At 37.8% G+C, this 15,339-nt stretch overlaps 1 protein-coding gene across 1 annotated transcript in view; it reads right to left on the bottom strand.

Moving 5' to 3' along the window:
• IFT57 (intraflagellar transport 57) overlaps window positions 1-14,056 on the bottom strand; it is a 60,031-nt gene extending 45,975 nt beyond the window's left edge. Inside the window, exons 1-4 of the mRNA XM_082654373.1 lie at window positions 13,776-14,056; window positions 11,063-11,225; window positions 10,112-10,230; window positions 6,181-6,271 (exon numbers count right to left, since the gene is read on the bottom strand). Coding sequence (XP_082510499.1) covers window positions 6,181-6,271; window positions 10,112-10,230; window positions 11,063-11,225; window positions 13,776-13,981 — 579 coding nt within the window. The 5' untranslated portion in view covers window positions 13,982-14,056. The remainder of the gene's footprint in view (window positions 1-6,180; window positions 6,272-10,111; window positions 10,231-11,062; window positions 11,226-13,775) is intronic.
• Window positions 14,057-15,339: the final 1,283 nt, after the last annotated feature.

Below are 15,339 nucleotides of genomic sequence, written 5' to 3'. Positions count from 1 at the left end.
TCAAGCTCATTTGACCACCATCACCCTAATACCAAAACCAGACAAAGATACCACAAAAAGAGAAAACTACAGGCCAATATCACTGATGAACATAGACACAAAAATCCCCAACAAAACACTAGCAAACCAAATCCAATAACACATTAAAAGGATCATACACCCTGATCAAGTGGTGTTTATTCCAGGGATGCAAGGATTCTTCAATATATGCAAATCAATCAACATGATACATCACATTAAGAAACTGAAGAATAAAAACCATATGATCATCTCAATAGATGCAGAAAAAGCTTTTGACAAAGTTCAACCCCATTTATGATAAAAACTCTCCACGAAGTGTGCTTAAAGGGAACCTACCTCAACATAATAAAAGCCATATACAACAAACCCACAGCGAACATCATACTCAATGGTGAAAAAAGCTGAAAGCATTTCCTCTAAGATCAGGAACAAAACAAGGATGCCCACTCTCGCCACTATTATTCAACGTAGTTTTGAAAGTCCTAGCCATGGCAATCAGAGAAGAAATAAAAGGAATCCAAATTGAAAAAGAAGAAGTAAAACTGTCACTGTTTGCAGATGACATGATACTATACATAGAAAATCCTAAAGATGCTACCATAAAACTATTAGAGCTCATCGATGAATTGGGTAAAGCTGCAGGATACAAAATTAATACACAGAAATCTCTTGCATTCCTATACACTAACGGTGAAAGATCAGAAAGAGAGATTAAGGAAACAATCCCATTTACCATTGCATCAAAAAGAATACAATACCTAGGAATAAACCTACCTAAGGAGGCAAAAGACCTGTACTCATAAAACTATAAAACACTGATGAAAGAAATCAAAGATGATACATATGGAGAGATATACCATGTTCTTGGATTGGAAGAATCAGTATTGTGAAAATGACTATACTATACCCAAAGCAATCTACAGATTCAACGCAGTCCCTTTCAAATTATCAAGGGCATTTTTCACAGAACTAGAACAAAAAAATTTTTACACTTTGTATGGAAACACAAAAGACCCCGAAGAGCAAAAGCAATCTTAGAAAGAAAAATAGAGCTGGAGGAATCAGGCTCCGTGACTTCAGACAATACTACAAAGCTACAGTAATCAAGACAGTATGGTACTGGCACAAAAAACAGGAATATAGATCAACGGAACAGGATAGAAAGTCTAGAGATAAACCCACACACCTATGGCCACCTAATCTATGACAAAGGAGGCAAGAATATACAGTGGAGAAAAGACAGTCTCTTCAATAAATGGTGCTGGGAAAACTGGACAGCTACATGTAAAAAATGAAATTAGAACACTTCTTAACACCATACACAAAAATAAACTCAAAATGGATTAGAGACCTAAATGTAAGGCTGGATACTGTAAAACTCTAAGAGGAAAATATAGGCAGAACACTCTATGACATAAATCACAGCAAGATCTTTTTTGACCTACCTCCTAGAGTAAGAAAATAAAAACAAAAATAAACAAATGGGACCTAATGAAACATCAAAGCTTTTGCACAGCAAAGGAAACCATAAACAAAACGAAAAGACAACCCTCAGAATAGGAGAAAATATTTGCAAATGAAGCAACTGACAAGGGATTAATCTCCAAAATATACAAACAGCTCATGTAGCTCAATATCAAAAAAACAAACAACCCAATCAAAAAATGGGCAGAAGACCTAAATAGACGTTTCTCCAAAGAAGACATACAGATGGCCAAAAAACACATGAAAAGATGCTCAACATCATTAATTATTAGAGAAATGCAAATCAAAACTACAGTGAGGTATTACCTCACACCAGTCAGAATGGACATCATCAAAAAATCTACAAACAATAAATTCTGGAGAGAGTGTGGAGAGAAGGGAACCCTCCTATACTGTTGGCTGGAATGTAAATTGGTACAGTTACTATGGAGAACAGTATGGTGGTTCCTTAAAAAGCTAAAACTAGAGCTTCCGTATGACCCAGAATCCCACTCCTAGGCATATATCTGGAGAAAACCTTAATTCGAAAGGGTGCACACACCCCAATGTTCCTTGCAGCATTATTTACAATAGCCAAGACATGGAAGCAACCTAAATGTCAGTCATCAGAGGAATGGATAAAGAAGATGTGGTACATATATACAATGGAACATTACTCAGCCATAAAAAGGAACAAAATTGGGTCATTTGTAGAGGCATGGATGGACCTAGAGAGTGGCAGACAGAGTGAAGTGAGTCAGAAAGAGAAAAACAAATATCATATAATATCGCTTATATGTGGAATCTAGAAAAATGGTAGAGATGAACTTATTTACAAGGCAGAAATAGAGTCACAGACGTAGAGAACAAACGTATGGTTACCAAGGGGGTTAGGAGGGGTGGGATGAATTGGGAGACTGGGACTGACATATATACACTGCTATATATAAAATGGATAACTAATGAGAACCTACTGTATAGCACAGGGAACTCTACTCAGTGCTCTGTGGTGACCTAAATGGGAAGGAAATCTAAAGAAGAGTGGATATATGTATATGTATGACTGATTCACTTTGCTGTACAGCAAGAAACTAACACAACATTGTAAGGCAATTATACTCCAGTAAAAATTAATAAAAGAAATTTAAAAAAAGAAGTATGTAAGACAGTGGTTCTCAAAATGTGGTTCTTAGACAGGCAGCATCAGCATCAGCATCACCTGGGAGCTTGTGAAAATGTAAGGCTCCATCCCAGAGCTACTCAGAAAGTAGAATCTCTGGGAGTAGGGCCACTAAAATAAGATAGGGGAACTCTGCTAATCTTTGGGGAACTGGAAAGATTTTAGTAAAACATGAAACAATATAAATGCAGATTCCATACACTCAACTAACGTTCATATTTTTGGGGATGGGGCAGTGGGGCATAGAGGTGTAGACAAAACTGATCTGTTTACATGTTAAATCTTAAGCATACATGCAGAGCCACACCTTTGAGAAACAGCTCAGTCTATCCTGTGTTTGCACTAGTGATGGTCTACTTAACCAGAGCAAATGATTGAAATGCCAGTGACTTAGTGCCCATGGGAGAAGAGACAAGTTTATAATGTTTTTATAATAACCTAATCAGTACTATTAATATAGGTGATCAATAAATACTTGTTGAATTGTGGTGGACTGAACACTCATAGGCAAAAAGCTTTAAGAGTAGGTACTAGAAAAAGGATTTAAGTTACTAAATATTATTAAGAAAGCATTCGAAAGGAATTTGAATATAAACAGACTCAAAAATAGTTTTAAAATAAATTAAGAGGATTTTAATCTCAGTAATTTAGAAGGCACTCAACAATTTCCTGTCATTTCTTTGCCTAATATGTATCCTCTTAATTCTTTTATTGCCAATTACTAAGGATATGATTATATACTGTGAGAACATTCTGTGAGAATATTCTTTGAAAATATTCTGTGTCATGATCCCAATCCTCCCTCCCTTCCTCTCTGCCTCTCTCTCTCCCTCCTCCCCTCTCTCTCCTCACTTTCTTTCTTTCCAATGTGTCCTATCTTTATTTGGCCAGTCTAAAACTGAAGGTTTTGAGTTCCTTGTTGATTATAGACTAACTTTACTCTGTCAGAAATGATCTTTACCATCCTCGGGCTATCCCACAAACTGGCAACAAAATGAAGTACTATCCCACCAGCCAAAGGCTTTTTGGCACTGATCCAGCTCTCCTTAGCAAGAGGAATGGGAGAGGTAAGAGAGGGTTCCTTAGGATAATATAATGACAATAAGGAAGAAAGGAAAGAAAAAAATTCAACAGACATGACAGCCTCAGAGGCAACCCCCTGAGGAAGGCCTTCAGCTTGATCTTATGACAGCAGAAGGTCTCTACTTCACAGTTGGCAAGAAATGTGTGAAGAGGCTGCTTTCTAGTTTGTTTCTCTAATTTACACAAACAATAATGCTGCTTTGAACTTTAAATGGTTCTCAGAAAAAAAAAAAAAGCTATAATTTCTAAAAGTTACAAGCAATATGCTGACAGGTGATTTTTGGTCAAATATTTAATGAACACTTACTAAGGCACCAGGCACTGCATAATAAACTGGAGATACAAAAAATGTGCAAAATTGGTTTCTGCCCTCACAGAGTTTTCCTTCTGATTAGTAGGTTTTCTTCCTTTTTTCCCCCTGACGAGCAGTTTTGAGTTATAGGTCTTTGAAGCTAAATTTTTTTTTTTTTTTTTTTTTTCCCGGTATGTGGGCCTCTCACTGTTGTGGCCTCTCCCGTTGCGGAGCACAGGGTCCGGACGCGCAGGCTCAGCAGCCATGGCTCACGGGCCCAGCCGCTCCACGGCATGTGGGATCTTCCCGGTCCGGGGCACAAACCCGTGTACCCTGCATCGGCAGGTGGACTCTCAACCACTGCACCACCAGGGAAGCCCTGAAGCTAAATATTGATGCACTAGGACCAGGTATCTGTAGATAAGCTATTAACTAGTAACTAATAAACAGTAACTAAGAAGACAAGATGAGGAAGATACCCGAGTAAAATAAGTGAGATGAACAACTGGGACTATGTGAGGACTTAAAATTTTCTGAGCCTGAATGGAAAGATCTATTACACAAAGTATAAAGTCTAAACTTAAAACGCCCAAAATGATCTGGACCTGGTCTATCTTCCCAGTTAATCTTAAGCCACCCTCCCGCTCACTTAGGAGATACGGCCACTGTGGTTTTCTCTCAGTTCCTTGGTCATGCTAAGCTCCTTCCTGCCTCAGAGTTTTTGTACATCCAGCACCATCAGGTTCTTGCCCAGTGCCTGCTACATAACAGATGCTCAATGAACACATGAATGACTACATTTTTACCTTAACTTTAAAAATTTATCACATTAAGAAAGATATCTTTTAAATTGATTTGTTTTATAGTGGTCTTTTTCCTTCTATAAATAGCAGTCATCTTTTTAATACATATGGTTTAAAATATTTCTACTGCTAATAAAATACATGTTAAAAACTTTGAAGATATAAAGATGTATAGAAGAGAAAATAATCATCCATAATCCCTCTACCCATATATAACTAATGTTAATATATTAATATTTTTTCTGCATATTTTATATAGTTGAGTTTATGCATATAGTATAAGTTGTCATCCTCATGTCACTAACATTTCTTTTTTTTTTTTTTTTGCGGTACGCGGGCCTCTCACTATTGTGGCCTCTTCCGTTGCGGAGCACAGGCTCTGGATGCGCAGGCTCAGCGGCCATGGCTCACGGGCCTAGCCGCTCCACGGCATGTGGGATCTTCCCGGACCAGGGCACGAACCCGTGTCCCCTGCATCGGCAGGTGGACTCTCAACCACTGCGCCACCAGGGAAGCCCTTCTTTGTAAACAATTTTTAATGGGTATATGATATTCTACTATCTGATATAGTCTAATTTATTTAATGGTTATTTTCATCATTCACTATAAAATAATGCAGTGATTAATATCTTTGCAGCATATAGTACCTTAATAAATTACTTTAAGCTGAAATATAGAATATACTTTCTGTGGATTCAAAAAAATCACCTGAAAAATTTAATTGGTTTATGACAGTAAAATATACTACAAAGTTTTTTTCCCTGCCATTTTAATTTCAAATCATATGTATACTTCCTAAAACACCAGGGTCAATCCATATCTGGTTCTGAGGAAAAGTTCTTTTTCTCCACCATTTTCCTAGTCTAGTCTGTTGTAGAGACGTGAACATTTAATTTCACACTATGGATAGAATGTTAAGTATGCGGATAGGCCCAGATGCTGCCAAACAATTTAAATAATGTTGGTATGTATAAGTATTTTTTAAGTTCCTGCAGGGTGGTCTTCATCCTAATTTTAGAAGCATAAAGGAGTTCCTGAGAAATGAATGGTGTTCTTATGAAGCGGAATGTATTAATCCTAAATGCTATTGCTCTCTTCTAAATTCTTTATTATTTATGGCCTATTTAAGATCATGAATGGTTGTTAATAAAATGTTAACCCATATAACTAGTGGTCTACTACTTCTTGTCTACATTTGAAGAACCTCTGCTAAAATTCAGACCTCAATCATTACAGAACATGAGTATTAACTTAACTACAGGTCTAAACAACTGATACTGATTAAGGGAAATGAATCCAATGGTGAAAATGAACAAAAAGTTCCGCAACACACATACCACAAATTCTTCATCCACTTTATTTAATGTTAATTCTGCATCATCTTCTGCAACAGTTTCTTCTTCTAATTCTTCCACTGGGTATGTTGGTCTAAAATAATAAAGCTTAACATGAGATGAGAGTAAAAAACAAAACATTTCAGCAGAGCAAAAAGGCATAATGTGAATATTAAGGATCCCCCCGCTACACCAGTTCTGGTCCTTTTTCACCTGCCCCCTTTTCCAGAATCACTGTTAAATGTTTCACGTATCCTTCCTGAAACCTTCTATGTAAAGAAGCAAAAATGTTTACCTCCAAATTTGAAGAATCAAGTACATAAATGGGATGATACCATGCATACTGTTAGACAACCTACTTTCTTTACTTACTAATATACCACACTTAAGTATATATACAGTTGACTCCTGAACAACATGGGTTTGAATTGCATGGGTCTATTTACACAGAGATTTTTTTCAATAGTAAATACTACACTGCTACACGTTTTGTGGTAGATTGAATCTGCAGATGCAGAACTGCGGATTTGGAGGGATGACTTATAAGGAAGGCCTACTACAAGTTATATATGGATTTTCCACAGCCTTAAGCTCTGCATCGTTCAAAGGTCAAGTGTACAACTTCTCCTCACCGCCCCCAACATACCTGCACTGTATTCCACTGAACCATAAGTCATATGACTAGCAATCTCTGGCTGAAAATTGACGTTGTTTCTAGTTTCTTTACTAGACAATACTGAAAAGATCATCCTTATACATTTATCGTTTATGTATATCATTTAAAATAAATTTGTACAAGTATAAGGGCTGGGTCAACAACTTTGTACATTTTATTGTTTTGCTCGATATTGCTAAAACCAGCTTCCAAAACGTTACCCTAATTTACACTCGCACAACAGGGACTCTGTTTCCATACATTCGCCAATATGGTAAACATCTGCCAATATGGTAAACAAACTTTAATCCTTTCCAATCATCTAAGTGAAAAAACCTCACTCTTGTTTTAACTGCATTTCTTTCACATGAGAGCGGTTGAATACCTCTTCATATTTCAATTGGTTATGTGTGTTTTTCAGTGAAATGCATATTTATGCCCCCTGCCCTTGTGTGTATATTAAGAAAATTAATGCTTTGCTTAACTGTGTTAAGAATATTTTTCCTATTTATTTCTTATACTCTTAGCTATTCAGGACTGTTACAATTCTTATTACATAGACTTAGCAACATTTTCTTGCATGGGTCCTAGCTTTAACATCATATACATAAGGCTTTTCCATCACATGACACATCCCACATCCCTTTGGTCTTTCAGCACTCCTATAGTTTCATTTTTCACATTTACGTCTTTGATCAATCTGAAATTTATTTAAAAAAATTTTAATGTATCTATTTATTCATTTATTTTTGGCTGCATTGGGTCTTCGTTGTTGCGCGCAGGCTTTCTCTAGTTGTGGTGAGCAGGGGTACTCTTTGTTGCAGTGCGCAGACTTCTCATTGCAGTGGTTTCTCTTGTTGCAGAGCACAGGCTCTAGGCGTGTGGGCTTCAGTAGTTGTGGCTTGTGGGCTGTAGAGCGCAGGCTCAGTAGTTGTGGCACACGGGCTTAGTTGTTCCGTGGCATGTGGGATCTTCCTGGACCAGGGCTCAAACCTGTGTCCCCTGCACTGGCAGGTAGATTCTTAACCACTGCGCCACCAGGGAAGTCCTGAAATTTATTTTGATAGAGGTAATAAGAAGGACTCCAGCTTTGTTCTTATTTCCAAAATCTAAACAGTGGTCCTAACACTAAGTATTGAGCACTCTTTTCTCCATCAAGATTAATGACACACATTTCCCATACTGAAAATACTCAAAAGTATTTGGGGACTTCCCTGGTGGTCCAGTGCTAAAGAATCTGCCTTCCAATGCAGGGGATGGGGGTTCTATCCCTGGTCAGGGAACTAAGATCCCAAATGCCACAGGGCAACTAAGCCTGCGTGCCACAACTGCTGAGCTCGCATGCCTTAACTAGAGCCCGTGGGCTGGAAACTACAGAGCTCACGCGCTCTGGACCCTGTGTGCCACAACTACAGAGCCCACACGCCCTGGAACCTGTGTGCCACAACTAGTGAAGAGAAAAAACCCGCACACCACAACTAAAGAGAAGCCTGCATGCCACAAAGAAAGATCCTGCATGCCTCAATGAAGATCCCGTGTGCTGCAACTAAGACCCAATGAAGCAAAAATAAATAAAATTAAAAAAATAAATAAATCTTTAAAAAAAAAGTATTTGCATTTATTTCTGGAAAGTTATTTTAAAAATCCATACCTCAGGTTAACAAAATACAAAAATCGACATTTAATATTAAGGAAGTAAAGTACTACAAACCAAATCAATCTTCTTAAAGAATAATTTCCTTTTTTTTTTTTACTAGTTTGTTTTAGCATATTTAGATATATAAAATAAGAATCTATAAACACGTAACTTCTACGTCACTTACATATCACATAGTTGATATATTCTCTAATCCCTATTTTCAATGTTTCCTCCTACTTTCCCCCCATGTATATACGGTCCCTATAAATTATACAAATCACAATCCGTGGCCAAGAATAAGATATGCTAAGAAACAAAGGAAGTACCAAATTATCTATTTAATTTGGTACTTTGTTTCTTAGCATATCTTATTCTTGGTCACGCATTGTGATTTGTATAATTTATAGGAACCGTATATACATGGGGGGAAAGATACCAATTGGTTATCTTAGTGGTTAAGATACCAATAATTTCTGGTGAATTTAGAATTCATTAGGCAATAGATTTAATACTTTTTAAAAAATGCCAAATGCAGGATATCTCATAACATTTCATGGAATCTAATAAAGAAGTAATGTAGATTATGTACTCATTATTCACACTGCACTAAGTGGTACTGTTTGGGTTGGAGCGTATGAAATTACCACTTTTTTTTAGTTCAAAAATAGATGAATATCGGTAATTTCATATGGTTCAACCTGATGATAACCTAAGCCAAGTACGTTTTTAAAAGTATTCATTAATAGAGAGTAGATAACTTTCCTGAGAGAATGTAACTGAATGTACATTAAAATATACAAACAATATATACACCTTTCCAAGAAGGTAGTTCTAATCCAAATTCACTGCTTGCTCATGTTTTTAACCTGAATAATGCCTTCCACAGTCTCTAACCTATCAATAATCCCAATCTCCAAAGGACCAAATTTATATATTTTCTAATTATAACCTATACAAATTGATAGTTTCTTAATATTTTATTCCCTTATCCATGTGGTCAACATTTATTGAGCATCTATGATATATCAAATGCTATGTTAACTGCCATAGAGTACATACAAAGATTTCATAATTTCTAGCAAGAAAGCCAGACCTGTAAACAAATGACTTTAATACCATGGTATAGATACAACAATAGAAATATAAACAAATCACAGGTCAGAGAAAGAAGCAATGAACAATGTCTAACAGAGTGTCAGGTGGCTTCTTCAGTATTATTCTTGCCCAGTCACTATAAACAAAGGAGAAAATCCCACTTAAAATACTATATTAATTTCCATTTTTTTCCTTAAATCTGTAGCTATCATTTACCCCCATGTATATATTATCTTTGGTTGTATAAATAAATATATGCAAAGAAACTTTTAAAAAATGTCCTAAATTGACCAGGATATACAGTTACAGTTAAATCCTTAATAATTATATATCTGAACTGGGAAGGGGCACAATATCAAAACTGGTTTTGAAGATACCAGATATTCCAATTTTGTCTATACTAAGTTTTCTAATTAAGTGTGGCATTTTCAGTTTAGAACAGTCAAGAAGAAATACTTCCTATCAGTTCAACTAAACAGCTCTGAACCCTTAGAACAAAAAGCTCCGCACATAAAATTACTGTTGCCAGGTGGGGTAATTTTTACCTTTTCCAAGTGAAACCAATATATTTTAATGCTTCTTCGGCTAAACAGTCAAGAACATAGCATACATGTGCTCCATAACCCGATTTTAATTTTGAAGGAGCAAAATCTGCAGTTCTCCCCTGAAATACAAAAGATAAACAGGGTATAACTTGTTATTTATATTGCAAATGTCAAAATATTTTAAGCAAAGTACTGCTGAATAAATATATCACTTCTCTATTCTTCAAATATGATTTAAAATAACTAATTACATTGCTTCTTAGAAATCCATCTCTTTAGTCTTTTTTTTTTAATCCATTGGTACAGAAATACTAAAGGAAAATGAATATGTTTTACTGTCAAAAGTATCAAATTAAAAGGCAATAACCTCATGACAGCAGAAAAAATCATCGATCTTGTTAGGGTGAAAATTCAGTATAACCACTAGGTTGGTATCATATCATTAAACAACCATGCGAAGGATGAAGTGATTCACTTGTCAAAAATCAATAACATGTGTGCCAAAAATTCTTACTGCTTGTCCCCAGGAAAAGTCAGAAAAGTACAACTGTTATCATGGTCTATTAAATCAAAGTTTCCTTTCAAAATACAGTGTTCCAGCTTCCTAGTTTTTAGTCATTTTTTAGAAGGAGAACTAAGTATCCATAAATTTATCTCAGAGACATATCAAGATTAAGAAAAATATTATTACTTTGGGCTATAATGTGTGCACACTAAACATGTTTAGAAGTGGCATTAATGTTATAATATCAACCATCCTGAGACGATTTTACCTGAAAAATAAATCTAGATATAATTATATATATACATATATACACATATATATGCATGTGTATATAGTTATTCAAAGAGAATTCTTCTAAAAGGCTAGCATTTATGTGGTTGTATTACCAATATTAAAAATGTCCTAACTTGAGAACATGCAGAAAGAAGAGAGTTGTTTACACTTACGAATGATCGAAGTTCAGATAATATGTTAGAGATTGTTGCATTAGGGTCATCATATTCTTGAGGCTGCTCAAAGGGGTGTCCTGCTTTATTAATCAACCAAGCAGCAAGAGTGAAAAACATGTAGAACTGTTCCCCAGGATTGGTAGGCAGTGCAAAATAGTGTCTGTTTCAAAAGAAGGGGAGAGGGTAGAATATGAAATATTTCAAACAAGTCCATAGTAGCTAAAGGAGCTAAATCCAAAATTGCCAAAGGATTTTTTTTTTCCAAATGGCTTTAACAACAAAACACATTGATAATTCACTCTTTGAAGTTTCTAGTAAACCACAACACTCACATTAAAGTTTTTAATCAACAGGATAAGGGCAATTACTACTGGTCACAAAATATTAGATCAAAGACTTTACATCCAGAAAGTGCAGGTCATGTTAAAAAACCGAGCATGTAGAACTTTGGCCAAAATCATTTATGTGTCAGGAATAATTAATAAGAGAGTACTTCCAGAAAATGGTCATTTGGAATTAAGAGATGCTCAGAGTTTAAAAAAAGACCTTAATGATTATTCACTATGCATTTTTACATTTTTTACAATGTCACTGTTATCTTTGCTTACTGATTCTACCCTATCCTCTAGGTTAAACAGTTGGTCTCATCTTGGCTGCATATTGAATCACTTGAGGATCTTGTCAAACTATTGCTACCTTACTAAACATTGCTTCTTCCCTCGCAGATTAAATCAGAACTTCTGGGAGTGAAGCTCCAGTATGGGCATGTTTCAAAAGCTTCCTAGGTGGTTCTAAGGTGCAGCCAGGAGTAAGAACCACTGTGTTTTATCACATCCCCAGTCTAACAAACATTTGTTGACTTTAGGTTAAATCCTCAGACTACTAAAAATAGCCCTATGAGGGTCAACATGATTTGTACCTAAACATATCAGGAATAAAACCTGCTAGCAACAGTATTCGTCAGTTTGATCAAAGATCTTATTTTGCTTTTATGTGTAGCCATCACTATTGTGTTTACATTTGGATTTATAGATATTATAACTATTTTTCATAAGAATCAGCAGTCTACTCCTTCCTGTTTCCAAAACTTTTTCCTGCAGGGTAAGTGTAAATGTTCTCAAAGATAACAGAAAGCTGGAAAGAAAAAAAGGCCATGAAGTCCTTCCAGGTAGGTATCAATATATGTTCACCCACTACTAACAACCCATCTTTTCCGAATCAGCTGCTAACAACTCCAAGACAGAGGAATGGATACTGTTAAATACTGTAGACCTAGGACAGTGGCTCTCAAACTTTAGCAGGCATCAGAATCACCTGGAAGGTTTGTTAAAACAGACTTCTGGGCCCCCGCCCCACCCCTAGGATTTCTGATACACTAGACCAGGGAAAGGGCCTGTGGGACTGCACTTCTAATAAGTTCCCAGGTGATACTGATTCTGCTGGTCTGTTGACTGCACTTTGAGAACCATTAAACTAGGATATTTCCATGCAAATCCATGACTCAAAGTACCCTGCTAACCTGCTGAGGAAATAGTATACAGATTATATCTATAGAACCTTAAGGCCTTTCTTCTAGTTTGAAAAATATACTTGGAGAAAAAAACCACATTTTTATTAACATAGAAGATGTTGGTTGTTTATATTATCCTATTCATTTAAGTAAAAACTTCCAATCCTACAATTTCTATCATGAATCAAGCAACAATGATTCTTCCTCTAACTTTTCTCCTATTATGGACTGGCTTAGCAATATGGGCAGTTTACATGAAGCCTACATATCTTCTAATGTGAGTTACTGGAAGAGAGCAAGAAATGAGATTCAAACTGTCAAGGGAAATTATTTGAGACTAGCTGTAGCCTTTAAGAGAAAGTACTACAAATTCTTGATCTAAAATAAACACAAAAAATTAAGTAAGTACTAATGTGAAGGAAAGCTATAAAACTTATTTATGAGGCTATCACTAAGCTACACTGACTGGAAGAGAAAGTGCTGGCTGTCCACTACCCTCAGTAACTAATGCCAGTGGCTTCAGGATGATGGACTTATTCCCCACCAGAACAGGGCAGGCCTTTGGGTTCTATGAGAGAGAGACAATTCCAATAATTGTCATTTCATTTGTCTTTTTCACTTCTCAGTTTCAGAGAATACTGTTACTGCAAAGGCGGAAGTCTTTTAAACCATAGCAATTAGTGAACAAGTTTACTAACTGCATACAAAGTGCTCAGCAAGGTCCAGGTACCCACAGTTACAAGTTGTAGGGACAGGCTCTCAAAGAGAAAAACAAAAACTAGAGATAGATCTAAATTGATAATGGCATTCATCTTTCGGGATGAGATTATGAGTGACTGCAGTACTATTTTTACACATTTTCTTGTGTTTTCTGAGTTTTCTATGAGGTTGTTTTATTACGTTTATAATCCGAAAAAAAAAAATTGTGTTTTATGGAGCTGCGTGTGTGCTCTAGGCAAGCTGTCTTCCAATCCTATCTGTAGTTCCAAAACTTTACTCTTCCTACAAAAATACGAAGCCTAAGCTCCGTGAGTAGTCCGGCCCTCCGTCGCCAAGTTTGGGGTGAAGTGCCCTTTCCTGCGAAGGAAGACAGAGGCAAGTGTTCGCTAACCCGCGCTTGGCGTTCCCCCGAAGGCCGGAGGAAGGCATCTCCCCAGAGCCCAGCCCGTATCCAGGCGCTCGGGGGACGAGGGCACCCACCTGGACGGGGGCTTCAGGTTGTTTTTCCGGAGGAGATCCTCCTCATAGCGGAGCAACTTCAGCTTCTCCACCAGGTCCTCCATCACCACGAACATGTGGTAGGCCGCGCCGGGGCCCCGTTCCACGACCGCCTCCCCTGCCCCTTCGCCACGGGACCGAGAAACCCCATCCTCCAAACCCGACGGCGTGACCACTGCCGCTGCCATCGCGGAACAGACAGAAAGAGTCCAGCACCAGCCCCGGCCCACAGACCTCCGCGGCCTGCGCTGGCTCAGCCAAGACCTCCGCGGCCGGTTACCAGGCGACCGCCGGGCAACCCATCACCAGGGAAACTAGACTCCGCCTCCTTCCCACCTTGTCTCTTCTAAATTCCCTCCAACCAGGGAGGGCTCCATGGATGACGTCACGTGTGGCCCCGCCCCTTCCCCGCCTCTAGGGAGACGGTGGCTGTGAGACAGCCCCGCCCCGTGGGGGCGTGGCGTTCTCCTACTCACGTTAGGCCACGCTTCCTCCCGCTGAAATTTAAACACCGAGGAGGGTCTGCGGGCGTTTCCGCTGTGCTCTCTTGGTGGTCCTTAGCAGTCTTTAGGGGGCTTGGGCCGTTGGTTGCCAAGGGCCCCTGAGTCGGAGTGTGAGTCAGCTGGTAGCAGTTAAAAAGAGTAAAGGAAGACGTGCTGCAGTATTGAAGGCTACGCTAACCTGCTGGTATCTTTTTTACTTTTCTTTTCAAAACTGAAAGTTTTTCACAGTTGTAAAGATAGTCGATATCATAGGTTTCCCCTTACCTCAGGAGCTTTCCAACGAGAGTTTTCATTAATCTTTCTCTCATTCGGGAATGCTGTGTTTAACAATATATTGTAAGATTTGAAGTATTATAATTCTCCGCTGTTACTCCAGGGCTGGGAAAAGTTGTTGGTTGGGAGGGGGTGGGGAAGAAGAAAGGCTGAGGATAAGCAGAAAGGAGGCATGAGGAACGATTTGTTCTACCTCAGAAATAAGAACTCTAAACTCACATCCTGCTGCTTAATCTGTTGCAAGCCCATTACACGTAGTGTAAAGTTTGGGGGTTCCTTGTTCAAAATCAACAAAATAAAGGAGATAATCTTGAAAGGAATTTCCCTGCGCTATAACTCTTAAGTGTGGCTAAAGACAGAGTGTTAACTACTGTACTGCGCAGCTGTTGACCTGGAAAATACAAGAAAGGGCATAATTGACCACAGCTTTACAGTTGTCAAAAAGAGTTTGTGTATCAAGCAGATTTCCTACCAGCTACATAAAAAATGAGGTAAGTGGTGGATGCTGGAGGTTTCCTGGGAGAAGAAAATGTATGGCAAGAGGTTGAATGTATGTTTGTATTTATGTGATTTTTGATCTCTGATCTCCTGTATCTGCTACTAGAGAACATAGAAGAGGCCCATTTTTTGACAGAACTGAAGTTTAAAATTTATTTGTAGTATCTTTTTGTTAGAAAAATGGGCAGAAGAACACTTCTCATTTTAATATCAGTCTAGACCTAACTTGCTTTTGATACCAATAAAGGATCAAAGTGAAAAACCAGAAAGGC

The sequence above is a fragment of the Grampus griseus genome (genome assembly GCF_964374135.1).
Source record: "Grampus griseus genome assembly, chromosome: 5".
Lineage (NCBI taxonomy): Eukaryota > Metazoa > Chordata > Mammalia > Artiodactyla > Delphinidae > Grampus > Grampus griseus.
This window is presented reverse-complemented; position numbering and strand designations above follow the sequence as displayed.